This window comes from Marmota monax, unplaced genomic scaffold, assembly GCF_021218885.2.
Source record: "Marmota monax isolate L192 unplaced genomic scaffold, Marmota_monax_Labrador192_F-V1.1 WCK01_AAM20220418_F8-fsc00211, whole genome shotgun sequence".
In the NCBI taxonomy this organism is placed as follows: Eukaryota; Metazoa; Chordata; class Mammalia; order Rodentia; family Sciuridae; genus Marmota; species Marmota monax.
In genome coordinates, this window is record NW_026694080.1 from 229,356 (window position 1) to 256,925 (window position 27,570).

General features: G+C 39.9%; 1 protein-coding gene and 1 long non-coding RNA gene across 6 annotated transcripts in view; one reads left to right on the forward strand and one right to left on the reverse strand.

Moving 5' to 3' along the window:
• Positions 1–27,570, forward strand: part of Slc26a8 (solute carrier family 26 member 8) — a 67,452-nt gene that overhangs the window by 32,811 nt on the left and 7,071 nt on the right. For 3 of the 5 annotated variants that reach the window (XM_046464540.2, XM_058585564.1, XM_058585565.1), the window contains 11 exons: positions 2,971–3,121; positions 4,308–4,421; positions 9,734–9,811; positions 13,645–13,740; positions 16,757–16,863; positions 16,944–17,013; positions 17,566–17,658; positions 17,782–17,913; positions 23,998–24,363; positions 26,849–26,903; positions 27,001–27,185. In XM_046464540.2, coding sequence (XP_046320496.1) covers positions 2,971–3,121; positions 4,308–4,421; positions 9,734–9,811; positions 13,645–13,740; positions 16,757–16,863; positions 16,944–17,013; positions 17,566–17,658; positions 17,782–17,913; positions 23,998–24,363; positions 26,849–26,903; positions 27,001–27,185 — 1,447 coding nt within the window. Of the gene's footprint in view, positions 1–2,970; positions 3,122–4,307; positions 4,422–9,733; positions 9,812–13,644; positions 13,741–16,756; positions 16,864–16,943; positions 17,014–17,565; positions 17,659–17,781; positions 17,914–23,997; positions 24,364–26,848; positions 26,904–27,000; positions 27,232–27,570 lie in introns of all 5 variants that reach the window. The other 2 variants (XM_058585567.1, XM_058585566.1) reach the window with 2 other exon arrangements.
• The window catches only part of LOC124106759 (uncharacterized), a 76,359-nt gene that overhangs the window by 14,527 nt on the left and 34,262 nt on the right, over positions 1–27,570 (reverse strand). The window lies entirely within an intron of this gene.

Sequence of the window (27,570 nt, forward strand, 5' to 3'; positions counted from 1 at the left end):
ATTTATTTTCATCACTTGTGCGGATCTAAGGTCTTGAAGATATGTCCCTCACTTTTCCTCTGAGAGTCATATGATTTTAGCTTTTAAATTTAGGTGTTTGATCCTTTTGAGTTAAAAAGGGATTTTAAAATTTTTTTTTAAATTTTAAAAGGCGTTAAAAAAGTATATGTTGTGCAGTAGGGGTCTAACTTCATTCTTTTGCATGTGAGTACCTTGTTATTCCAGCATCATTTGGGTTTATTGCTAAACTCTCAATTCTGTTTCACTCATCTATATGTCTACCCTTAGGACAGTCTTGATTGTTATAGGTTGTTTGTAGAAAGTTTTGAAATTAAGAAATGCAAGTCCTCTTGCTTAATCCTTCATTTTCTGAATCACTTTGGCTTTCAGGGTCCTTGCAATTTCATGTGAATTTTAGGGTTGGCATCTCCATTTCTGCAAAAGGGGCCAATGGGAATTTAATATGATTGCACTGAATCCATAGATTACTTTGAGGTTTTTACTGGCCAAAGACATCAAATGTGTTTAAAATCATTACTACGTAAAAATTCTAAATAAATAAACTTATTTTTTCACCTTTGGAAGTTGCTAGGGAACCAACTCATTCTTTCAAAAATTCTAAAATAAAAGAGAAAAATCAGGCATTTATTGTGCCTTTCCTGTAAGAACTGCTCTATGGAACATCCAGACAGTTTATAATAAGACATTTAACTTTATAGAAGTAGTTCAGCTAAAAAAGGGAGAAGGAATTATAAAATTAGAATTATGGAATATTACCATTAAGGGATATCAGCATATCATCTGCCAACATTAAAAAAAACTGTTTTTTTGTTTGTTTGTTTGTTTTACCTCCTAACAGAAATACATACCACCACTTATGAAGCATTTTGCCTTAAAAAAAAAAAAATCATCTGGCCAAACCTGAAGGGCTAACTACCAATTTATAGAAAATACAAGGAACAGAGGAACATGTTAATTGCAACACAGGGATGGTAGGAAACACAGTAGGATGGAATAGCAGGTTTCTTTAACCAATAAACAAAAAATTGCGAGGAAGAAAAGAAAAAGATATAGAGAGGGAATTAACCCATTAAGTCCCAAGTTATCAATTATGTACATATTTCAATGAAATTGACATAGTGTAGGGCTGGGGATATAGCTCAGTTGGTAGAGTGCTTGCCCTGCATGCACAAAGCCCTGGGTTTTAGCCCCAGCACCACACACACACACACACACACACACACACACACACAAATGCAGATGCATTAAAATAGTTTGGAAATAATACTCTAGAGCTTATATAGCCTTTATATCTATTTACATAGACATATGAAACTTTTTTTACACTTTCTAATCATTCACCTCTTATCTCAAAAAATAGATCTCTAAAAACAGTGATTACTTCAAAGTTACCGTAAGTGGGATATTTGTTGATCACTTTAAGTTTTCATAGATGTCCCCTATCTAGGATGATGGGAAAAATCATAGAGAGATTTAACAGACACAGCAACCAGTTGCAATGCATTGACCTTATTTGGATTCTAATTTGAACAAATTATAAAATATATATTTGTAAGATATTTGGGAAAGCTTCAAAATTAATTGGTTATTTGATAATATTAAGACAGTAAATTTTTGTTGTATGATTTTTTTAGGGAGGTACACAGAAATATTTACAATTGAAATGATAAAATGCCTAGAATTTTCTTCAAACTTATCTTGCAATAGGCAGTGGATAGTGGTACAGATGAAATAAGATTGGTCATGAATTATATGTTGAAGGTAGGTGATGGGTATAGGAGGGCTAATTATAACATTCTTCTTTCTTTGTAACTATTTCAAAATTTTCTACTATAAATATAAAACATCAAATATTTGTGAATGATCCTAAGAACACAGGACTCAGGAAGAGACAGTTTAAAATTGAGTGCACAGAGCTGGGTGCAGTGGCACTCACCTGTAATCTCATCTACTTAGGAGGCTAAGGCAGGAGAATTATGAGGTCAAGGCCAGCCTCGGCAACTTAGGGAGACCCTGTTGCAAAAGAAAATAAAAAGGGCTGGGAGTATAACTCAGTACTTGGCTAGTGTATACAAGTCCTGGGTTTGATCTATGGTATTGCAAAAATTGACCACACAAGCTGACTTCACAGATACTCTGGACAGCAAGGTAAAATTACAAAACATGAATAGTCATGAATAGACATGCATGAATAGATAAGCATTGATTCCTTTGAGAATCAGGATGTTCCTCAATTCTTTGGATAGTGATCTGATGGGTAATACTGATAGAAGAAAGTTTATTGCGTTAAACAAGAGTTTCCCAGTTAACAATGGAACAGGAGATATACCTGGGAAGAAGTTTTGGCCATGGTTTAAATGTGTTTGGCAATGTTTGCTATGATAGGATCTTAGTAAAAATAGACTGTATTGAATTTGTAGAAATAGATAACAATGATTATCAGCAAAATGGATATAATACTCTAGAGCTAGAGTATTATAAATGGGTTCAACATTCTGTTGACCTCAAAACTACAGGAGGGAAAGCATGGGTAGGAATGAGAACCCATTTATACAAAGGACAATGACTAAAATTATACCCTGAAGAATGCAAGTGTGACTAAAAGGGAAGTCATTGGGCCTTTCAGCTCTAAAACATCTTGATGTCATATCTACCTATGGTCTACTCATGGGTACAGTATCAAGAGTAGAGTTCTGTGATTTTGACTGTCATCAAATAGCAGAAACTTGGAATTAGAAGACAACTTAATATGCTCTCTTGATGGATTTGTAACTTGGCTTGATTTGCTGGCAGTTTTGGCAAGCTGCTGCCTCAGTTGCTCTACTTCTTCTGTATTCTTGGTTAGAAGGGGAGGAACACTGGGCTAGCCCTGGAGGAAAAGGATGAAATGGCAGGAGTGCCAGTAAAGCACACCTGCTATCCAGGAATAATTCCACTATTTTGTTTCAGCTTCCTGTTTCCTTCACTACCAAATTTCAGCAACTTTTTTTCTAGACTTATTTTACCAGCTATATCCTTATCTATTGTGAGCTCCTTTATGGTTATATTTCTGGGCAAGAAGATTGCTGGTCTCCACAACTACAGAATCAACTCCAATCAGGTGAGAAGACCATTGATTTTTCTGACCTGTAAGTCTTCTCTCTAATCTGAGCCACCTGCCAACGTGAAGGCTAGATTCTTTAACCAAAGAGTTACTCGGACTATAATTTTGGACTGAAGTCACAAAAGAGTTTTTGAGAAGTGAGGAATATTTAACTTTGAAGCCACTTGAAATTTAACATAAGTGTTGTTCCACAGGAACAGATATGGCACAGAGAGATAAGAAGATGACATATGGCATCTCTTTGCTCGGCCAGCAGAGTTCCTCTCATGTTAATTTTATCTTTCTGTCCACCCTGTCCTTAGAAGCCAACCACACACTGAGGCATGATAAGAAATGCTGTGGAGGGCTGGGGTTGTGGCTCAGTGGTACAGTGCTTGCCTCACACATGTAAGGCCCTGAGTTCGATCCTCAGCACCATGTAAAAATAAATAAACAATAAAGGTATTGTGCCCATCTATAACTAAAAAAAGAATAAATTAAATTAAAAAGAAATGCTGTGGAATATAACATGCAAAACTGTCTACCAATATATGTAATTAAGTTGGCCTCTTTGTCTTTTGGCCTATTTATTTATTTATTTATTTATTTTTAGGGAAACTCTCCTACTTCTCTGAGTTTGGTCCTTCCCCTGGAAGTCAAGAGGGAACTATTTGGGAAGAAAGCATTTTCCCAGTTTGACATTTAGGTAGTATAGAAAGAAGGGAGAAGAATAGCACTGCTAGTCTCCCTATCATTCAAAGTCCTGGCAATCACATGAAAGAGGATAAAAAGGAAAAGGCCTCATTTCATGACCTTGAAGAAGAGTTTTCCTGATGATAACTAGCTAAAATGAAGATGCAATTTAATCTAGATAATCATATTTGCTTGTTTCCTTTTGTCCTTTCTAAGAATATTTCCATCTATTGTTTGAAACAATATAAACAATCTCTCTTCAGACACAAGAAATAAAGAGCATGCTTTTTGCTCAAAATCAAAATTAGTGGGCTGAGGATGTGGCTCAGTGTTAGAGCACCTGCCTAGCATGTGTGGGGTCCTGGGTTTAATACATAGCATACCAAAATAAATAAATAGCTGAATAAACAAAACAAGTTGTATTAGTTTTTATCAAATTTTTTGAGATTTTATATATTATCCCACAGTCTTTAACAAAAAGTAAGCTTTAAGTTTCTGCATTTGTTTACAGGATCTAATAGCCATTGGCTTTTGCAATATTGTCAGTTCATTCTTCAAATCTTATGTATATTCTGCTGCTATTGCCAGGACTATTATCCAAGATAAAGCTGGAGGAAGACAACAGGTATGTTTAAAAAGAATTTTATCTCTACTTGTGTCGATTCATATGTATATTCATAGAATAGGACTATGTGGACTTAATTTTGTCTTGATGTTTTGCTTGATGGGGAAGACATCTTGGAAGAATTTGGATTCCACACTTGCCTTAATTCCTGCACAGATTTTGTTTTAAAAGTTATTGGTCAATGTGGAATTTGAAAGTCATTTTCTATGGAAATATTACTATACAAAGAGATTTTATATATTATCCCACAGAAACCCATTTTGCACATAATATACTAGAAGAACAACAATATTTCAGATAAACTTACCATCAGCTATTAATTTTTTTTCCTATAGAGAATGCATTCTCATACATTGTTTGGAAAAGCAATAATACAAATGAAACATTTTCCTGGCTTCTTCAAAGGGCATGCATGGCAAGGGGGTTTCCTGAGAGAGAGTCAGGTGTTTGTCTAGGAGAGCCTAGGAATTTATGACCATTCTCTCTCTGTATAAGAGGAAATGACCTACGACAGATTCTCTTCAGGTATTCTGAAGTAATGAACTAATCGTTTGGTAAGCTGAACGATACGGTTGACAGAAAAGATTCTAAAAGCAAACTCCCCCTAATTGCAGGCATGGAATTTTGTAAGTCCTGTGTTTATGAGTTTTGAACTGATTAAATAAATGTTACAATATGAAAGCACGAGAGGCCTCCCATCTTAGTTCTGTGGCGTGATGAAATGGCAGGGAGTTATCAGAATTGGTGCCTGGGCAAACCCAGGGAATGAGTCAGGGTTCAGTTGGTGAAACAACTGGCCAGAAGCCAAAGAGAAGCTCATGCCTCACAAGTATAGTGAGAAGGTAGAGCTGTGGTCAGAACCTGATGTATCAGAAGGATGGAAGTTCAATTTTAATAGGGAAAGATAAAGTGTCATAGTCCATTGGCAAAGATAAGATGAAGTTTGGGTGAAAACCAGTGAAAGCCGGAAGGAAGATTAGGCTGGGTGAGAGCAAGGGGCTCAAGTAAGGCTCCATCCTATCATTTTATGCAGACTGAGTTTTGTGGTCATAGAGCTTCCTCCTGGCACACTGGAGGAAGAAAGAAGGAGCGTGGGCTGTATTAAAAGGAAGAATGTTCTATACAAGCATGCAAAATCTTTGGAATCAAAATGAGATGGGTTTATGACAAGAAGAAATGGAAATGGAAACCGCAGAGATTAGTTCCACTAACTTTTTATGACACATACTTTGTTTATCCAGTGCCCATAAATTTGGGAAGGCAAGATATACACAGCTAAATCAAAGTGCAAGGAAAATCAAGTGCAAATTGAGCACAATTGACAAAAAAAAGCACCTTAAGTATTATGAGAAGGAGATTGGTAGAGGAATTGGACCTTTCCCAGAGTCCTGAAAGTGGTTTAGGATTTGCACCGATAGAAGAAAGAGGGCTTTGGGTCAACCTCAGAGTTGTCTTACAAGCAGGAAATCTATATGTGGTGGGCTGGAGAAAGAATAGATTTGCTGACTGCACACATTTGAGGAACAGAGAAGCCAAGCTTGGAAGAACTTTGGCAGAAGATGATGGAATTTCTAATCTCTGAGCCAGTCCATTTTACCATTTTAGTAGGCAGCTTGTGGCTCTGTTTTCTGCTGCTGCCTGTTGATCTGTGTGGCACATTTCCTCTGAGGGGCATCTCTCACTGCACTGTGGTGGCCCTCTGTTGGGAAGTGTGTCCCCAGGGATGCTAGTGAACACTTCCCTGATATGCCCAGTTCAACTTGCTGGCTCAAGTAGAGAAGTTGTGGGCCCTGTCTGTACACATTGGAGCTGTCCAGATTCCACCAGGAATTTCTAGTCTGGACTGGAACAGACCTCCCCCCCAGACTCATTTAGCCTTCTGTCTTCACACAGCTGCGGGTGTTCTCTCTATTCCTTCCCTCTGGGAGTTTTTTATTCACTCTGCCTGAGAAATCTGGGGGCTGGCTCTGAATGTCCCCCAAATGGCCTGCCATTGATAATTTTATTTTTAGTTTTTATCTGGCATAAATTCAAACTGGGTCTACGATCACATTTCACTTTATTGTTTCCCTGTCTAGAACCCATTTCCCTCCACTGTCATAACAAAAAGCAAAACCTACTGGTCCTCCCAGCCACAGCCTCAACCTGAGGTGTGGGAAGGCCTGGCCCATGGCAGAGAGGATGAGATGAGCCCCAGGTCTGTGGCCAGTTAGAGTGTCCCCCGCTTTATCTTTCTGTTCTGTATAAAAATCTAGGTTTTTAAACAGTTTATTTTGGCATCTGCCAGTTCCGACTACTGTGCTTCCCTGGTCTCCATGTGCCTATCCTTCTTCCCTACTTTCCAAGGAAAGGCTTTCTTGCCTTGTCCCCAGGCTCCCAGAACTTGGTAAAACTAAGTTATTACAAAAGAAAGAGGATAGTTGTGTTAGTTGTGTTCTTTTTAAGGGAAGCAAATGAAGCAATGGTGAGAGGCTAGATTTTGGAATCAGATGGTCCGGGTGTAGGAACCAGACTCGGTGCTTCCTAGATGTGTGTGACCTTAGGCAGATGACTTTTGTTCTCTGAGGCTCTCATCCACATCCATAAAATGGAGATAAAACCAACCTTTCAGTTGTGAGAATAAAATTAGATGCTAATAGTGTCAACCACAGTGCGTGTCACTTAAGAGTTATGTTAAAAAATGATAGCCCCCCCAGTCCCCAGTGCCCAGGCCTGTGGTCAGCAACCTGCTGTCCTGATCCCATTGCTTCAAATCACTAGAGATAAGCCTGGAAGAGTGGTGTAAAATTGGAACAGAAAAGCAAAATATGCAGAAGATGTGAACTTTAATAGTGCTTGCTGTCCAAGAATCTGAGAGTCATTGAGCACCTTTCTGAGGCACAATGTCACCAAGGCTGGTCCTCTGACCCCAAATCCCGTTCTTTTGAATGTACCACTAAGGAGGACACACAGTTATCACAGGCCTTCCAAATGTCTCAGAGCAGTTACTTTTATGGTACTCAAGATTCTACTTGTGCTTATTTCAATCTAGGTTTATTTTGGCATCTGCCTGTCTGAAAAACAATAAGAATAAATAATCAGAGCTAGGAACAGCAGCACATACCTGTAATCCCAGCAGCTCAGGAGACTGAGGCAGAAGGATCATAAGTTCAAAGTTAGCCTCAGTAACTTAGCGAGGCCCTGTCTCAAAATCAGAAATAAAAAGGGCTGGGGGTGTGGCTCAGTGTTTAAGCAGCCCTGGGTTCAACCAAAAAAGAAAAAAAGAACAAATAATCAGAAGAATTTTGGAGAAAAGAAATGGGAGGCAAGAAAAAACCTGATATACTTTCCTGTTTTAATCGAATTAGTTTTTTACTGCTAGAGCAATAAATCATATTCAGCAACTGGTTGACCTGAGGATTGACTGGAGGGGCTTGGGAGGTTGATTACCTAGTATAGTTTTATAGCATATAAAATGTTCACTGTTAGAGCTTTCTGAAGATCAGGAACAGCATGGGCTGGGGATGTGGCTCAAGCGGTAGTGAGCTCGCCTGGCATGCACGGGGCGCTGGGTTGCATCCTCAGCACCACATAAAAACAAAATAAAGATGTTGTGTCCACCGAAAAACTAAAAAATAAATATTAAAAAAAAAAGATTGGGAATAGCAATTCATTTTCCTGATCCTTCTTCCTACACGTCTGTCTTGTGGTTCTGCTTTTCCATGTTTTGCTGCTAACTTTTTTGTTTTAATTTTATTTATAGCTGTAGTTGGACAAAATATCTTTTTATTTTATTTATTTTTATGTGGTCCTGAAGATCGAACCCAGGGCCTTGCACATGCTAGGTGAGTGCTCTACCACTGAGCTACAATCCCAGCCCTATGCTGCTCACTTTAATTGTGACCCCTGAGTGGCGGGGGGAAGAACGATATAGGACACAGGCCACATTGGTCTTCTTTTCAGTGTTAAGCTGATTTGGCAAATGACAGTGAGTAGCAAGAGAGCCCAGCGGGAAGGTGTTTTTTTCTTTTCCCAGATAAAAAAGAGCAGGGGCTGGGGCTCAGCGGTAGCCACTTGCCTGGCATGTGTGAGGCACTGGCTTCGACTCTCAGCACCATGTATAAATAAATTAAAGTCTATCAACAAAGGGATATATATATATATATATATCCCTTTAAATATATATATATATATATATATATATATATATATATATATATCCCTTTAAAGGGTAAGATTTGAGGGACTCTCTCAGTTCTTGGTTATACAGGCCATTATTTTGACTTGTGCTTACAGTTTTACCTTACTGCAACTCCATTCCCCGTCACGGTGGGAAAAGACACTGCTTTGTATTATTTTTTTTCAACTAGAGGCTTAAAAATGGGAATTTGCCAATAGGAAATGTCCTGAGTTCAAGACTTATATCCAGAGAGCCTTGGGTTATAAAGGGAATTGTGTTCCTTGGCTTCATTTGATGAGTGAGCATCTCTGTTTACCAAGCCCAGAGATAGGACTGGGATAGGACCCAGAGTAGCTCTATATAGGCTTGACTCATGTTGGTAACCTTTTTGATTGAAGGAGAGAGAAATTGAAGCCAGAACATGAAAAGTGATCATCATTGTATTTTCCAAGGTGAAGCACCATTGAAACTGTTAGATAGGAAGTTTTCAAGCTCCACACAGGAGAGTGAGAATGGTTATCTGCGTGGAAAGTAGAATGGTTGGGATTCTAGGGCTATCGGGGAGGAGTCTAGTGTTTTCATTTTCTTTTTCTTTTCATACTGGGGATTGAACCCAGGATGCTTAATCACTGTGCTACATCCTCAGCCCCTTTTAAAAATTATTTATCTTAAGACAGTGTCTCACTGAGTATTTAGAGCTTCACCAAGTTGCTGAGGCTGGCTTTAAACCCGGAATTCTCCTGCCTCAGCCTCCCAAGGTGCTGGGATTACAGGTGTGCACCACCATGCCTGACCTACTGGGGGTTTTATATATTATGCAAGGAGAAATTAAAGTCTTGAAGAAATGCATGGCATAGTTTAGGAGACTTCAGATAACGTATCACAGAGCTGGGACAGTAAGGATTCAAATGCTCAGGAAAATTTAGGACCTTTGAGATAGCATTCACACATTCATTCCACAAGTACCTATTGAGTGCCTCCTGTGTTTAATACTTTGAAAAGAACGGAAAATGTCAGCTCCACAGAAATGCACTTATTCTGAACCCAACTCCTTTGAAGAAAAAAACGGCATGCTTCTCACAGAAGGCCATAGATGCAGACAGGGACCGATATGTTCCTGATGGTTTCTCTCCAACTGGTTCTGTTTCCTCAGTTTGCATCTCTGGTAGGCGCAGGTGTGATGCTGCTCCTGATGATGAAGGCGGCACAGTTTTTCTACGAACTGCCAAATGTGAGTAGAACTTATCAAATAACTAAGTTTAAAAAAAAAGATAGAATGTCTGGTTTGCATCCTGGTGGGGGCATTTTTGCATGGATAATTGCATGCAGCTTATCCCCAGAGGTTGCCCTGACCTATCTCTTGCCCTTTTTCTTTAAAATAATAGCATCATACAGTTGGAGTTAAATGAAATAATATGAGATATATTTGTATATTTTTATATCAGATATACTGAAGTGTGTTTATATATATTTAAAAGAAGATAGTGTTGGGGTAATAGTAAGCACTCAAGAAACATTATTGTTATTATCATTCTTATCTTGTTATTGCTTAAGTTATAAAATAAGCTTTGTAAATAAGGAATCAGTAAAAAATGACTAACATAGATTTCAGACGCCAGACCCCCGTTACCAGTACGGGCTTGGAAACTCACTGTGCAGGCTTGGAAACTCATGCCATCTGTTTTCCGGAAGGCCTTGATCTGCCTTCCGTGTGAACACAATCCTCCCATTGCTGCCTCATTGCCTCTTGGTTAATTCATAACACTTGAAGGTGGCCTGATAGTTGAGTTTTAACTCTGTCCAACTAGGATGCTTCTGGATATGAATGTGCCATTTCTTCCCTTTGGATAAGACTGTTTACCTGACCCTTAAAGATGCCAGTTGTGTTAATCACTGTCTGTACTCAACTTGCTCTAAGTTACAATATAGATCCTTGCTCAGTTTTCTGTATTGATAAACAATATAGATTTATGTCTTAATGTTCCCTTAAGCCATTTTATAACATACTTAGGGAGGTGGGGGAAGGTTTCATTCCTGGTGTAACAGTTTCATTACCCTGAGGTGGCCATCCCCAAAGCTGGAGTGATTGTAGATGTCATCCCCATCTTCTTCAACACTACCTCTACCTGGTGTCAGGTATCATTAAAGCAGGTCCACCATAAGGTTGCTGCTGCCTTCTGCTCTTGTGACTCAAGGATCTTGGAGCCTAAGCATGGTATCTTCTCAAGGAGGGTGCGATTAATAAGCTTGTCCTTAACATAGGAGCTGTTCTTTGATTCCCAGCAGAAGTCCTCTCCAGAACTCAGTTTACCCAGTATCTTCTGTGTTGTAACTGCTGGAGTCTGTTTTAGAAGGGTAACTCATCAATTTACTCTGAGCAGTTGTATTTTTTCTTTACTGCTAAAAGAAGCAGAATATTAAAATTCCAAACAAATAAAACTGTCAGAATTCACTGAAGGGTAGTAATAAAAGTAGGTAGCACTCCTTTATTATAAATCTGTTGGAGCTAGGATATCCTTCACTTTTGCCTGGCCATGTTGCACCACATTGTTCTTACTGTGCCTTTGTGTGTGTGTGTGTGTGTGTGTGTGTGTGTGTGGTGCTGGATATTGAACCCAGGGCCTTGTGCATTCGAAGCAAACACTCTTCCAATTGAGCTATATCCCCAGCCCTCACTGAATCTTCTTTTAAAGTATTTTTCTAGAGGAACACATACCTTTATTTATTTCTATGTGGTGCTGAGGATCAAACCCAGTGCCTCACACATGAGGGGCAAGTGCTCTACCACTGAGCTACAGCCCCAGCCCTGTTCTTACTTTATCTTGTTAGCACATTTCTGAGTGAGAAGATGTGAATACAATCTGATGAATGAAATATATGAACTATTATAACAATGAAGTTGTACAGGTATTAAACTATGGATCATTTCTTCTTTCCTTAAAAGACTGCAGATGGCTCTTTGCAAAATCCTTATTAGAATCATTAGAGGAGCCTCCTGGCTAGCATCTCAACTAGTTACCAAAAGACCAACATAAACTTGGAAAAGCATGATACAAAATAGTATATTTCAATGTAATTTCCAATTTTTGTGAAAAAAATATATAGAACACGCCAAATTTTTTTTATTTTAATGTTTATTTTTTAGTTTTCGGCAGACTCAACATCTTTGTTTGTATGTGGTGCTGAGGATCGAACCCCGGGCCGCACACATGCCAGGCGAGCGCGCTACCGCTTGAGTCACATCCCCAGCCCCCAAAATGTTAAAAATAGTTGTCTCTTTGATAATGGAAATGATGAAAGAGTGTAATTCTTTTTTTTTTTTAACAAAATGAACATGTTTTACCTTAATGTTTACAAAGGTAAAAGTTTTTGTTCTATATTTTTTTCTGAGATTTTTTCTTCTCCATGCCCTCTGCCTCAAGTCAAAACTTATACAAATCTCTGATGAAGTTAAATTTCTTTTCCTTCCCACCATGTCTCTGCAAATTGTTGAGAGTTTGGAGATTCTTGACTGGAAAGAAGGTGGTATGGTGGAAAAGAACCATACCTCAGAAAGCCAGAACAAGCTAGGGCCCAGCCATTCCCAGTGGTAGAATAAGCTCTCATTCCCAGACAGAGTTAAAGAGATGAGAATTAGAAAAACCTAAGAAATGTTTAACCAACTCAGGGACTTTGTGAACATACAGAGAAAATTGTTTTAAGGTATGTTATATTCTCCTTTACGGCCCCGATAATTTTTATATCCTTATAAGTATAAATCTTAATTTTCCAAAATATAGGGAATATTCTTCCTATTAGAAAAGTAGTCTCATTTTAAAAATCTTGGAAAACACACAATTGGTAAAAATGTCACCTGTCACCAATAATTACAAATAAATCATTAACATTTTGTCATATATTTAACCAACCTTATTTTTTTGTTGTTGTTATTGATGCTTTATTGCTAAGCTACATCCCCAGCCCCCCTTTTTAAAATCATTTTTTACTATGAGACATGGTATCTCTAAGTTGCTAAGAGTCTTGTCAAGTTGCTGAGACTGGCCTTGAACTTGAGATTCCCCCTGCCTCAGCGTCAGGAGTCACTGGAATTACAGGCTTGCACAACTATGCCTGGCAAACCAGACATTATTTTCTGTGAATAGATATCATTTTGCATAGTTGCAACCTCACTCTACATACAATTTTGTATTGTTGATTTTTAAAAATCTAGAACACAATATTCCAAAATTTCTACATGACAGTGTATCACTGTGTCTTGATCTATTGCCAAATGATTTCCCAAAAGGGCAGTGTCCTTTTATACTCAACAATCATATATATGGGGTGTTATCAATGTTTTTAATTTGCTACTTTAACTTGATTGATAAAAAAAAATAGTATCTTGGGGCTGGAGATATAGCTCAGTTGGTAGAGTGCTTGCCTTGCATGCATAAGGTCCTGGGTTCAATCCCCAGCACTGCAAAAAAAAAAAAAAAAAAGATCTAATTAGTAAGATAATGATAGCATATCATGATTAAACTTGAATAGAAACACATGATTTTAGAATTTCTCTGAGTGGAAGTTCTCTTGATTTATCATCCCATTTGAGAATGGTTTCTAGATGATGTTTTCTAGATGATATGAGTAACAGATTTGTCAAGCAAATGAGATAAGGCCAGGTAGCCAAAGAAGCCAGTTTCCCCATAGGTCCTAGTGTCACCACAGTGACAACACTGATGTTACCTTTGGCTACTCCTCCTCTGTCTCTGTGAGTAATAAACTCTCTGAAACTAAAAGGGGTCCCTTATAGCTTTACTGCCTGAATCTATCAGGCCTTGAGCTTGGCCTGACCTTGCCTCAATGTCTGACAAATCATAAAGGAGAGTAGAGAAAGATGTGGAGAATATTTATTTGGGCTGACCCAAGAGTTGGAACACGTATATGGTATTCATATGAAATATCAACATAAAATATTTCTGAGTGGCAAGGCTGACGTCTTGTGGTTCCTTTGTAGGGGTGGGAGCTCTAACTCCACCCATCCACCCACTGAAGGGAAATGAAGCTGGGTTTATCTTTTCCCCACAGGCTGTGCTGGCTGGAGTTGTTCTGAGCAACGTACTGCCCTACCTTGAAACCATTTACAACCTACCCAGTCTGTGGAAGCAGAACCAATATGACTTTGTGAGTGTAGATGCCCTGGCTGAGCAAGGGAAGGGAGAGGGGAAGGTTAGAGAGAGAATGAACAGAAGAGATGGGTCATGGATATGAATAACACAGCAACTCTAGTGCCTTGTATTCTAGTTGAACCCCAGGGTGGTTTATCACTGACCTGCTCCCCCAGCCCTTTTTATTTTTTATTCTGAAACAAGATCTCACTGAGCTGCTGAGGCTGGCCTTGAACTTGCAATCCTCCTGTCTCAGCCTCCCAGGTCACTGGGATCACAGGCGTGTGCCACTGCACCTAGCCCTTGCACTCAAGGCTATTGGTGCATGAAAACATGGAGTCCTTATGTTATAGTTAAAGCTTCGTCCCAGGGTTTCATAAACTGACTTCCAGACCACTCACGTATAATCAAATCAAGCCTTTATTGAAGCACACCAGTGGCGGCTGACCAGAACATAAGGCTGTTCCCCTGATCAGCCCTGAACAATTGCAAGGGCACTCCTTATAAGCCTGAAAACCGCAAAAGGGATGTTCAGGGGGTCTAGCCAATGCAAGCAAGCCAGGTTACAGAAGCGGGACAGTGCAGTCAAGTGGAAGGGAGCCTAACCAATCACAGTTAGCCCAGTCACCCCAGTTACAGAAACAGAGCTCCGTTACCCTAGTTACAGAAACAATACTCCATTAGGTAGTTCCGTATTCTTAAAGGTTTCTATAGCAAAAGGAAAAGAACATCTTGCTCCAGTCATGACTCTTCTACTTGGCATGGTTGTTTTACAGGATGAAGTCATAAAACAAAATGGAGTCACATTTGCTCCTACTACCACATTCCCCACTGGTTTTAGTAGGTTTGATGTCACTCTTGCACATCATTAGGCCTCAGTTTTTGTTCCAACCTTCTGTGTCTAAGGGACTATACTGGGCTCGCAAGACCATAAGTCTGACCTCACCTACATTTTTGTGTATATGGTTTAGGAGGGTTTTTAAGAGGCAGGGTCCTATAGTAATACCAATCAGGAGAAGGACTTGGGGCCCAACTATGGCTGAAATGATGGTAGTCAATCAAGGGGACCATTAGAATAGGTTTTGGAACCAATTGTCTGAAGTTTCAGAAAGAGACCATCTAGACCTCATCTGTTTTGTGAAACTATTTCTGTCAGAGAGTCTAGTGAAAGCTTTACTTTGGAGATTGACCTTTCTAGTTTTTCCTAAATCTATATTTATTTGATGGCTGAGGGACTTAAAATTTTTAGAGCTTGTTAGACCTGCAGTTCCTAAAGCAGTAGATCCAGCTATTCCCAAACCAGTTAGGAGGGGAACTAAAATGGGGGCAGCCAGTCTATGTTGATAAATCAGTGGGCCCTGGCCTTTTAATAAGTCCGGGTGTTCTTTTCCTTTTACTCCATCAAAATAGTAGGTTACATAGTTTAGAGTTATTGACAGTTTGGAGATATAGGCAAGGACTTCAAAGTGAGACCCGGGAAGCACAATTTTTGGTGAACGGGGAGTTGTCCCACTTATAAGTTGGGTTGTGGAACAAGTGCCTCTTTCTGGGAGATCACCCAGGGTGATCTTGGGAGTAGTTTTCCAGGTACATCTTCCTGAGCTAGACATATTGGCGAACATCTATGTTGACCGTAATTTTTTTCTCTAATATTAGGGACCTCCAACTGCCGTAAGGGAAAAAGGAGATGACCGTTCTTGCTACTTCCAGCTGAAAAGGGGTGGTGTGCAGTGGGCACGCAGTTTGGAGTCCCTTTTTAGAAACTGAGTGGGTCAAGGAGTCCATGGTAAAAATCTGGTTCAGGAAGAACAGGATGTAAAGTCACCTAGGGTGGGCACTTCTATGAGAGAAACAAAAAGACATGAGTGATGAAGTAAGATTAATACAAAATAGCAGTTGTAGCATCTGGAACCTGTCCATGAATATCATGAAAATGACAGAAATTAATTATTGTTTACCAGGAGGCGGAAGACCTGAGAAAATGTCCCAATAACCAGGCCTAACAAAGCCTAATAAGGCACTTTTTTAGGGAACATAAATCTTTAACTATGCAAAATTAAATGAAAGGGATTGATGAAATGGCTACAGTTACACACAGACCTAGTAAAGAGGGTTTGTCGTTCATTGCATATTCGAATGACTTTTAGTCCAGTTAATATAAATATCTTCCTGGATAAGAGATACAAGCTGGGGTTGTAGCTCAGTGATAGAGCACTTGCCTAGTACTTGGAGGCACTGGGTTCGATCCTCAGTACCACGTATAAATAAATAAAGGTACTGTGTCCATCTACAATTAAAAAAAAATACAAGTTCTAATAAGAGAAGGAGGTATCTTACCAGACAGAATGTCAGCTGGGGCACAAAACCAGAGAGCAAGAAAGAAAAGATGAGGGGCAGAGTGTGATGACAGGAGGAGGACCCAGTAGAGGAAGAGAAATAGAGGGGGGCAATTTGGGGAGCTGGATCCCTGAGAGGCTCAGGGGGATGTGTTTCAGTGCACAGATGGAGTTTCTAGTCCAGGAGGAAGGCTAGTATTCCCACCTGACGAGAGAGAACAAGCAAGAGTTGAGTGCAGATACTGACGAGTGACAGCGGGGTGGGGGAAGGAAATAGGTAAGAGAATTTCAGCTTATTTTTTTTTCCTGTGAAGATGAAGGTAAGGTCACTTGCTGAGGTGGTCAGGTAGGGACTTGAAAAAGGTGTTAAAATTTTGCAGTAACTCTTATAGTTCTTAAAATAACTATTACCCTGGGATGAGTTGCTGCAGTTTGCTAGACAGATGGGATTTCTAATCTCAACAAAGCCTATAAGATGGAGATCTTTATCACTATTTCGCACCTGAGGAAACAGAAATTTCAAGAGTGAATTGACTTTCAGGCAGCCTTGAGGGCCCACAGTTGGAGATGACCCCAGTCCCTGCGCCCCAAGTATGGAAGGGAGAAGGTGGAGGTCATTTGAGAGGTGGGACTGGTATGTTCTTGATTTTGTGAGTTTTCATGGTCTCCCTTTCCCTTCACCCCCTTTTCCACAAGGTTGTCTGGATCTTTACATTCTTATCTTCGATTTTCCTGGGATTGGACATTGGACTACTTATGTCGATAGTTTTTGCTTTCTTCATCACCACTCTCCGTTCACACAGGTACTTGGTCTCAGGTAATAGGAGGTTAGCCACAGCAAGGTAAAGCCACCTTGACCTAAGGCAAGTGCATTTCCTTTCAGAACTAAGATTCTCATCCTGGGTCAGATCCCTAACACCAACATTTACAGAAGCATCAATGACTATCGGGAGGTAAGAAGACAAAGCAGCCATTTCTTGACCCAGGGGATGGGGTACACCGAGCCTGGTGCTTAGTTCTCTACAAAACCCCTTTTGCCAATGTCAGCTGCTCTGCAGATACACACTCACAAAAGAGGGGGAGGCAATGAACAAGGGGCAGAGGTGGGTGAACCCTTCTCATGCTGCAGCCAGCTAAGAATCACTTTTGAATGAATTTTAAGGAGAGGAAGACCAAGATCAAGAGAGGAGTGAGAAATGGAGGTAGGGGGAATCAGGGATGGAAATGGGAGAAAAGAACTTTCTGGTTCTTGCATATGGATTCTCCTGAAGGTTCTAAAGATGAATTATTCTTTCTTTTAATTTTATTTTTTAGTTATAGTTGGACACAATACTTTCATTTTATTTACCTATTTTTATGTGGTGTTGAGGATGGAACCCAGGGCCTTGCACATGCTAGGCGAGTGCTCTACTGCTGAGCCACAACCTCAGTCCCTAAAGATGAATTATTCTTGTTGCGTGAAATAATTGAGAAATTTCCTTCAACTTCACATTTTGCCTTGGCAGATTACAACTATCCCTGGGGTGAAAATTTTCCAGTGCTGCAACTCCATTACATTTGTAAACGTGCACCACCTAAAAAACAAGCTGTTAAAGGAGGTAACCCCTCTGTTCCCCACCTTTCTCCATTGGCTCTGCTGGCCTTCAAGCAAATCTCTCCCACCCTTTCACATTTCTTTCCATCCTTTACCCTCTGTGTGAGAATCCTTTTCTGTCTTTCAGGTAGGTATGGTAAGGGTGCCTCTTAAAGAAGAAGAGATTTTCATGCTGTTTACTCAACATGAATCCCGCCGTCATGAAAACCCTATGTGTAGGTGTTCCTGCAACTGTGATGAACTGGAGCCACCACCTAGGGTCAGAAATGTTTCTTTTCTGTATTTGTCTCCTTTTTGTTTTGTTTTGTTTTGGTACTGGGAACTGAACCCAGGGACACTTAACCACTGAGCTACATCAACAGCCTTCTTTTATATTTCATTTAAAGCCAGGGTCTCCCTGAGGTGCTTAGGGCCTCACTAAATTGCTGAGGCTGGCTCCTGCCTCAGCCTCCCAAACTGCTGGGATTATAGGCGTGCACCACCATGCCCAGCTTTCTTCACATTTTATGAAGAAGTACATTAATATGGCCCGGCGCGGTGGTACACATCTGTAATCCTAGCAGCTCAAGAAGCTGAGGCAGGAGGATTGGGAGTTCAAAGCCAGCCTGAGCAAAAGAGAGGCTTAAGCAACTCAGTGAGACCCTGTCTCTAAATAAAATACAAAATAGTGCTGGGGATGTGGCTCAGTGCCCCTGAGTTCAATCCCCAGTATACTCCTCCACCACCAAAAAAAAAAAAAAAAGTACATTACTGCTGGGCACAGTGGCGCACACCAGTGACTCTGGAGGCTGAGGCAGGAGGATCACAAGTTCAAAGCCAGCCTCAGCAACTTTGTGAAGCGCTAAGCAACTTAGTGAGATGTCTCAAAATAAAAAATAAAAAGCACTGGGGATATAGCTCAGTTGTGAATCATGCCTGGGTTAAATCCCCTGTACCAAAAAAAAAAAAAAAAAAAACCAAAAACCAAAAAGACACACTATTAAAGTCATGGAAGGAACTTTAGATGAGCCACAGAGAATTGAAAATCCAAAATTTCAAACAGAAATGACATAAATTCCCCTTTGAGGTTTAGGTAGGAGGAGAAAGTAGGTAGGAGGAGATGCCTTGACTACTATTGGTGACAAGAACACGGTTTGCCTGTTGAGACTGTCAGTGTTCATCATTTCTAACCTGAACTTAGTCTCAATAGTGCCTTCCCACCAGGCACAGCTGTTCATTTGTGGCTTTTGAGTCTCCCAGTGATCCCTTAGTCTAGACCCTATCCGCTAGAGGGTAACACTATTTACACACACCTCTGACAGCTCCCGTCCCCTGCCAGGCAGGGACCAGCAGAACACTGAGCACACACACTTGTTCCTACCCACTCTAAGAGAGGTCTAACTGAGCTCCCTGAAAACTACCAGCTTCCCTGCCAAGAGAACAGAGTGATCACTATATGTAATTTTAATTTTGTATCCACACAGTGCTAAGTATTGCAAAGAACATTTATTTACAGGACATCAGCAAATACACTTTAGAGTAGAATAAGATTTTTATTGATCTCCTAATATGTCCCCAGAATAATGACACTATGAAAAATGAAAAAGAAGGAAGTTTTAAAGTTTTATCTTATTTTTAATTGAGAGATATTTCTATATTTTATGGAGTATAATGTAATATTTCAATACAGGTATACATTGTAGAGTGATTTAATCAGCCTAATTAACACAGCATTCACCTAAATGTTTATCATTTCTTTGTGGTAAGAACATTTAAAATCCCCTCTTTTGGTTATTTTTACCTATAGTCACCATCCTGTGCAGTAGAATGCTAGAACTTTTTATAATACCACCAATAAATAGTCTATGAGGGTTCCCATTTCCCCACCTTCTTCCCAACATATATTATCTTGCATCTTTTTATAATACCCAATGAATGGGTACATAATATTATCTCATTGTGGTGTGAATTTGCATTTATTTGATGGTTAAAGATATTGAGCATTTTTTCATGTTATTGGCTACTGTATACCTTCTATTGAAAAATGTCTATTCATGTCTTTTGCCTATTTTTTTTGATGAGGTTATTTGTTTTCTTGTTCTTAAGTAGTTTGAGTTTCTTGTATATTTTGGATATTAGCCCTTTATCTGATGTATGATTGGTAGATATTTTCTCTCAATCTGTGAATGTCTCTTTACTCTGTTAATTGTTTCCTTTGTTGTGCCGAAGCTATTTATTTATTTTTGTTACCAGGGATTGAACTCAGGGGTGCTTAACCACTGAGCCATATACTAATCCCTTTTTATTTTTTATTTTGAGACAGGGTCTTGCTAAGTTGCTTAGGACTTTGCTAAATTGCTGAGGCTGGCCTTGAACTCCTTCCTCCTGCCTCAGTCTCTTGAGTGGGGGGTTACAGGCACGTCCCACAATGCCCAGCTGCAGAAGCTTTTTAGATTGATGCAATCGCATTTGTCTATTTTTCTCTTGTTGCCTGTGTCTTGGGGATCATTAAAAAGAAAAAAGAAGAGTCTCTGTTTCTGTCTTCAAGTAGTTTTTTTTCATTGTGATAAAAAATAAATAACATAGCCGGGTGAGTGGCACACGCCTGTAATCCCAGCAGCTGGCGGGGAGAGGCTGAGGCAGGAGGATTGGGAGTTCAAAGCCAGCCTCAGCCACATCGAGGCACTAAGCAACTCTGTGAGGCCCTGTCTCTAAATAAAATACAAAATAGGGCTCAGGATGTGGCTCAGTGATTGAATGCCCCTGAGTTCAATCCCTGGTATACCCCCCGACAAATTAAATAAATAACACAACACATGCTATCTTTTTATGTTGTTATTGGTACATTATAATTATCCATAATAGTGAGGTTTATTGTGACATATTCATGTATGGACATAACATAATTTGCTCCAGTTTCATTCCATAGTGCTTCCCTTCCCCTTCCTCCTCTTCCCCCTCCCCTTCTTCTACTCTATTATTTTTATTTTTTAATTGGAGTATTATAATTATAATAAATGTGTGATTCTTTGTGATATATTCGTATGTGCACATAGCATGATTTGATTGATTTCATTCCCCAGTTCCTCCTCTTTCCCTCCTCTCCTTCCTTTCCTTGATCCCTTTCTTTACTGTTCTCCATTCTCTCTCTCTCTCTCTTTTTTTTTTCAATTTCTTTTCTCTTTACTTCTGCATATGAGAAGAAAACATTCCACTCTTGACTTTCTGAGTTTGGCTTATTTCAATTAACCGGATGTTCTCCAGATCCATCCATTTATCAGCAAATGACAAAATTTCATTCTTCTTTATGGCTAAATTAACTCCATTGTGTATATATATGCCACTTTTTTAATCCATTCATCAGTTTGTAGACACTGATGCTGGTTCTGTAACTTGGCTGTTGTGAATCACACTGCTACAAACCCTGAAATGAATGTATTACTATTGTATGCTGACTTTGGTTCTTTCGGATAAATATCAAGGAGTAAAACAGATAGGTTATGTGGTGTTTCCATTCCTAGTCTTTTGAGGTGTCTCCACACTGATTTCCATAATGATTGTGCTAATTTACAGTCCTACCAACAATGTATAAGTTTTCCTTTCTCCCCACATCCTTGCCAGCATTTATCATTATTTATATTCTTGATGCTTGTCATTCTGAGGTAAGGTGAAATCCCAGTTTAGTTTTGATTTGCATTTCCCTGATTGCTGAGAAAGAATATTGAACTTTTTCACATATTTCTTTGCCATTTGCATTTCTTCTTTTGAGAAATGTCTATTTAGTTCATTTGCCCATCTACTGATTGGGTTTTTTGTTGTTGTTTGATGTTAAGTTTTCAGAATTCTTTATAGGTCCTGGATATTTTTTAGAATATTTTTTTTAGTTGGAGATGGACACATTACTTTTATTTTGTTTCCATGTGATGCTGAGGATCAAACCCAGTGCCTTCCACATATGAGGCAAGCACTCTGCCACTGAGCTACAACCTCAGTCCAGATTCTGGATATTGATCCCTTGTCAGAAGAGTACCAACAAAGATTTTCTCCCGTTCTGTAGGCTCTCTTTTCATGCTCTCAATTGTTTCCTTTGCTGTGCAGAAACTTTTGAATTTGATGCAATACCACTAATTGATTCTTGGTTTTATTTCTTTAGTTTTAGGAGTCTTATTAAGGAAGTCAATGTCTGAGTCTACATGTTGGAGTGTTGACACTATGTTTTCTTCTAGGAATCATTTTTCTGGTCTAACTCCCAGGACTTTGATCCACTTTGAATTGACTTTTGTTCAGAGTGATAGATAGGAATCTAGTTTAATTCTACTACATCTGGATATCCAGTTTTCCCATCATCATTTGTTAAAACGTCTGCTTTTCTCCAAAGTATGTTTTTGGCACCTTTGTCAAAGATGTGATGACTGTATGAGTTAGTCCTTATGTCTTCTATTCTATTCCATTGGTCTTCATGTCTGTTTTTATTTCAATACCATGTTGTTTTTTTTAGTATAGCTCTGTAGTGTAATTCAAAGTTGGGTACTGTGATGCCCTTCAGCCTATTATTGCTTAGAATTGCTTGGGTTTTTGGGGGTCTTTTATTCTTCCCTATGGATTTTAGAGGACTGTTTTTTCCACTTTTGTGAACAATATCATTGATATTTTGATGGAGATTGCATTGGATGTATAGATTACTTTTGACCATTTTAATGATGTTAATTCTGCCTATCCAAGAAAATGAAGGGTCTTTCCATCTTCTAATGTCTTCTTCAATTTCTTTCTTCTGTGTTCCATGATTTTTATGATATAAGTCTTTCACCTCCTTGGTTAGATTTATTCTCAGTTTTGTTTTGTTTTGGCTATTGTGAATGGAACTGTTTTCCTAGTTTCTTTTTCACTGGGTTCATTATTGGTGTAGAAAAACAGGAACGTAGAGTCTATGAAAAAGAGATCAGAGGAGCTCTCAGGAAAAAAAAGTTCCTCTATCTGGAGAAGCTTGCATCTCTCTGCCACTGGGAGAACCCACACCTGTCCCCCAGAAGTCTGGCCTCAGTGCTTTTCATGTCTTGAGGAACAACTCTTGCAGTTGAGCTATCATATTATCATCTATCCATACCATTTTTTTTTTGCTACACAATATATACTACCTTGAATGGCTTTTATCTTTAATTTTTAAAAATTAATATCTTTTCTTCCTTCCTGCTGAGGAGCCCAGGGCCTGGCACATGCTAAGTCTACTCTCTACCACTTAGCTAAACCCACAGTTCTAAAGTTTACTTCACAAGCCACATTATTAGAATGATAACAGAGGTTTTAAATTTTTTGTTGGGTTTCACATTTATTTAATTTTCCTTTCAGCTTCACATTTTGTCATTTTAAAAAATTAAGCAACTTATTTAGACTTCCATGTCAGAAATGATTTTGGCATATTAAATAACTTTCTGACATAATAGTGCTTTTCAAATTATGTGAGTCAGGGTCAATTTAAGGAGTAGAGGACATATCACCTGGAAATCAGGTCCTAGCTAGGTAGCAGCAGTAAAAGCTTAGCCATCAGGGTGCTTCAGTTGTAACACATCATTTTTCCATTGTATGTAGTTTTCTTGAGCATAAACTACCAATACCCTGGTTATTCTAGAAGGTATATCATATCACTCAACAATCATACTGTGGTCAATCATTTTTCCCAGTGACAACAAATTTTAAAAAAGAAAAAGAAACATCACTCAGAATTATGCCGCTCTAACAATCAAATTGTTTTCATTTTCCCATAAACCTGACAATCCTCATCTACTCATATTATGTATTTGTCTTTTTAATGGACATGTATACTCCCCCCAGGTAGAATCCCATCCCTGTGAATGCAGGGGTCACATTCATATCTTGCATATAGTTGTATTCCTGGTCCTTGCTGCTGTCCTTAAGCTACAGAAGGCGCTTGGGACTATTAAGAGAGTGAAAGGAGTACCCTGCTCAAGTAAATTTGTGTCTTCTAAACAAAGAGTGACAGAAGACTGTTGCACTGATAAAAGAAGAAGGTGATGAAAAAAGTCCCAAGAGAAAGGTAGAGTCTGAACCAAATATTTGTAGACATTGAAGACTTAATGAGGACCCAGAAACAAAGAAAAGGAACAAATCAAGGATGATTTTAAGTCTGGCTCACTAGAACAATAATGTCATCGATGGACACAGGAAGTTGGGAAGGAGCCCCCGTGGGTGGTTAGGATGAGGAAAGATGAACGTAGCTTTGGCCATGAGATATCCAAGTAAAAAATACACAGTGGTACAGGGAGAAATTTCATAGGAGAGAGGGAAGTGAGCCAGTACACAGAGTGTACTTCCAGCCCTTGTTTGAATGTTATCTCTATTCTCTCAGATTGTCTACACAGAACGATTTGAAAATAAAGAGGCTCTTGATGCGTCCTCTGTTAACCTGGTCCGCTGCTCACATTTGGAGAGCATAAATATAAGCCCAAGTGTATCTGATGAACAAATGCCAAACACCGGATCTTCGTCGCCTCAGAGAATTCAAGGACAAAACTACGGGGATATGGAGAAAGTTCGGATTGCTAACCACCCTTCAAGAAATAGCTTGCTTCCACCACCTGATACTACAGGAAGTCAGGAGAGATCACTCATCCCTTACTCAGACATGTCTTTTCAACCCAGCACCCACACCATTATCCTGGATTTCTCCATGGTGCAATATGTTGATTTTCATGCTTTGGTGGTATTAAGACAGGTAAGTCCCTGGGGGGCTTTGCCAATACCTCCGATCCCCTCACACCACCCACACCCACGCCCATCCCCATTTTAATCCTGTTAGCCTCTGATTAGCTACTACATGACTGCTAGGCTAACAAAAACTTGAACACAGATGGTAATTTAAGTCCAATCAGAATAAAATGAACTGGGGTTGGTTCAATAAACAAGAGCCATTTATTATTTCTCCAAGAATGCAAAAAAGAAAATTCCCAACACCACCGAAGTAGCAATCTGTGCCATGTCCCCTGTGTAACTCCCATTACATTTGAGTGGTACAGAAAGAATTTCACCAAGAATTCCTACTCTTCAGCTGCTCTGAGCCAGACACTGGGTTGTCTAGTAATCAAATATGAAAAAGTTGGAATGAAATGATACCCCAAGCCTGGAGTTACCAGTCCAGTATCTGCTGCAGATACTGCCCTGTTCATTTTCTATCTTCATGTAGAAAAGGATAGGGAAGATTGTTTTCCTTCAAAATTCGTGTCGCCAAGACCTGACTCCTACTCTCAAGTTCTTTGACTTCTGATTTCTCTCCTTCCTGTACACAGCAGACAGTTCATATGCACAGTTCACCACCCTGGTTTCATTGCTCAGTGTCTCATAGGTACATTGTACTTTCTTCAGCCAGCTTATCTCTGTTGATAGTGCTCTATCTTACCTTTGCCCTTATTGGAAGTGGCCCAAGTTTAAGCATCCTGGGCACTCACTTCCTGGTTCTGACTGCAACCACCCTTTTTTGAGATATGCTGATTTGGTTGGTTTACTTTCTTTTATCTTTTTTTTTAACCTTTATTTTATTTATTTATTTTTATGTGGTGCTGAGGATCGAACCCAGGGCCTCGCACATGCTAGGCAAGCACTCTACCACTGAGCCACAACCCCAGCCTCTTGCCTTTTTTTTATCTTTGAAGTCTACTTTAGCATACATTTTTCTAACCAAGGGAATATTATTCTCTTAAGTGAGTCCAGATCCTCTTTATTCTGAGGCAGTAGCTGGGAGAACTTTGGCTGCCAGTCTGGAAATGTGTGCTCTATTCTAGCTTCAATACTCACTGTCTGTCTGACCCAAGGCACATTACTAAATTGCACTGAGTCTGTTTCCACCTCTTTAAAATATTCCATAGAGAAATTGTGCTTTCCTCTCCTCTCTTCCCCACCCCCCATCACTTACTAAGGCACCATATTTTCTGGCCCTTGTGGATGACTGTCTGCTCTATCCCCATAGAGGAAATGTCAGGTATCTTTTTTTTTTTTCCAGGGGGGATACCAGGGATTTAACTCAGGGGCACTTGACCACTGAGCCACATCCCCAGCCCTAATTTGTCTCACTGAGTTGCTCAGTGCCTTGCTTTTGCTGAGGCTGGCTTTGAACTCACGATCCTCCTGCCTCAGCCTCTCAAGCCTCTGGGATTACAGCTGCACCACCGTACTTTTAAAATCCCATTCATCCATTTTTATTAGAGACAACCACTCAGTTTAAGCTTCTTCTAAATTCATGGGCTTTCCCTTTCTCATTGCTTGTCATTTAGAGTATGTCTGTTGAAGCCCTTCACCAAATGACTTCATGATTTCCCATATGATCAAAAATGGCTTTGTGCCTGGGGTGCACTGTAATCCCAGCAGTTTGGGAGGCTGAGGCAGGAAGATTGCAAGTTCCAGACCAGCGTCAGCAATTTAGCAAGGCCCTGAGCAACTTAGTGAGACTCTGTCTCAAAATGAAAAATAAAAAATGGGCTGGGGATGTGGCTCAGTGTTTAAGCACCCTTGGGTTCAATCCCTGGTACAAAAAAAGAACTTCCTGTTTCCTCTTGGTACTGATAGAAGCAAAGTCTGTTTTATTGGTTTCTTTTAACATTTTAATTTGGTTCTCAGGGCTGAAGTCTATGCAATCTTAGACTACAGTATTGACTTAGTTAGAAGTGACTTTCAAATTATTTATTGGCTGAAGTAAACTTGAGGTTTCTAATGCAACGTTGCAGAACAGCTCTGAATGTGACCCCCAGGATTTTTGAATTCTGTTTCCCAGTGCATCACCTGACCATCTTTGAGCCACATCTCCACCCCTCAGCCTGATGAACTCCAGGAAGCAGAGGGTCACACACGAACATTAAACATTATTCCCAAGCTTTTCACGGCGATTTCCAAAGTGTTCCCGTCATACCCATACCCATCTCTATTCCAAGGCTTTCCTCATGCAAACATTTACATGAACTGTTACCCTCCTCAAGACTGTGAGCATCCCTCCCTCTCAACCTCCACCCCCATGAGATGGTCTGACTTTATTTTGTGTTCCCTGGAGTACAGAAGTCCACTCATCAAATATTTGTAGAGCAGAATTGGGAGGCAACTGTATTTATATCCCAGATGAGCCCATGGCCAAAGGGGTTTGAAAACTCAGCTAATTAAAAGTTTCTTTTTTAGTGAGCATGAAGCTCTCTGATGCATTTACTCTCTCCCTGCAGATGTGCAATTCTTTCCAAAACGCCAACATTTTGGTGCTCATTGCAGGGTGTCACCGTGAGTATCCTTTACTCTAGGAGAGGGCTGTGTCTTGCACCCTGGGGGCCTTGCTCCCCAGGTGTCTGACGCTGTGTGTTTTGGGTTTGGTTTGTAGCCTCTGTGGTCAGGATGTTTGAAAAGAATGACTTCTTTGATGAAGGCATCACCAAGGCCCAGCTGTTCCTCAGCCTCCACGATGCCGTGCTGTTTGCCTTATCAAGGAAGTTTCCAGAGCTCTCTGAGTTAAGCGAGGATGAATCTGAGACAGTGATACAGGAAACCTACTCAGACGTGAACAAGGTTGGATGATGCAAAGCACCAGGATTGTGGGGAGGCGTGGAGAAGGGTGAGACCCCTGATCCGATAGAGATGAATAATGTCCGGGAAAGGTTTTCTAGTATGGCTGTACCAGAATTTGAGATGTTGAAAATGCTATCTTACCAACTCATAAATAGCAGTGTACCTGAGGCTCCAAGTGCCCCTACTGCCATGGCATCTGGGTGCCATCCAGAACACTCTTCAACTGAAGAGAGGGTTAATCCAACCCAGCAGCAACCTAGAGCCTCCCTTTACATCAGCCTTGGTTAGTGCCACGCCAATCACTCAATATCTTAAATATCTCCCTTAGATAGACCTTTAGAGCCTACCCCACCCCCGCCTTTAGGATGAAATATAAAACTCATGA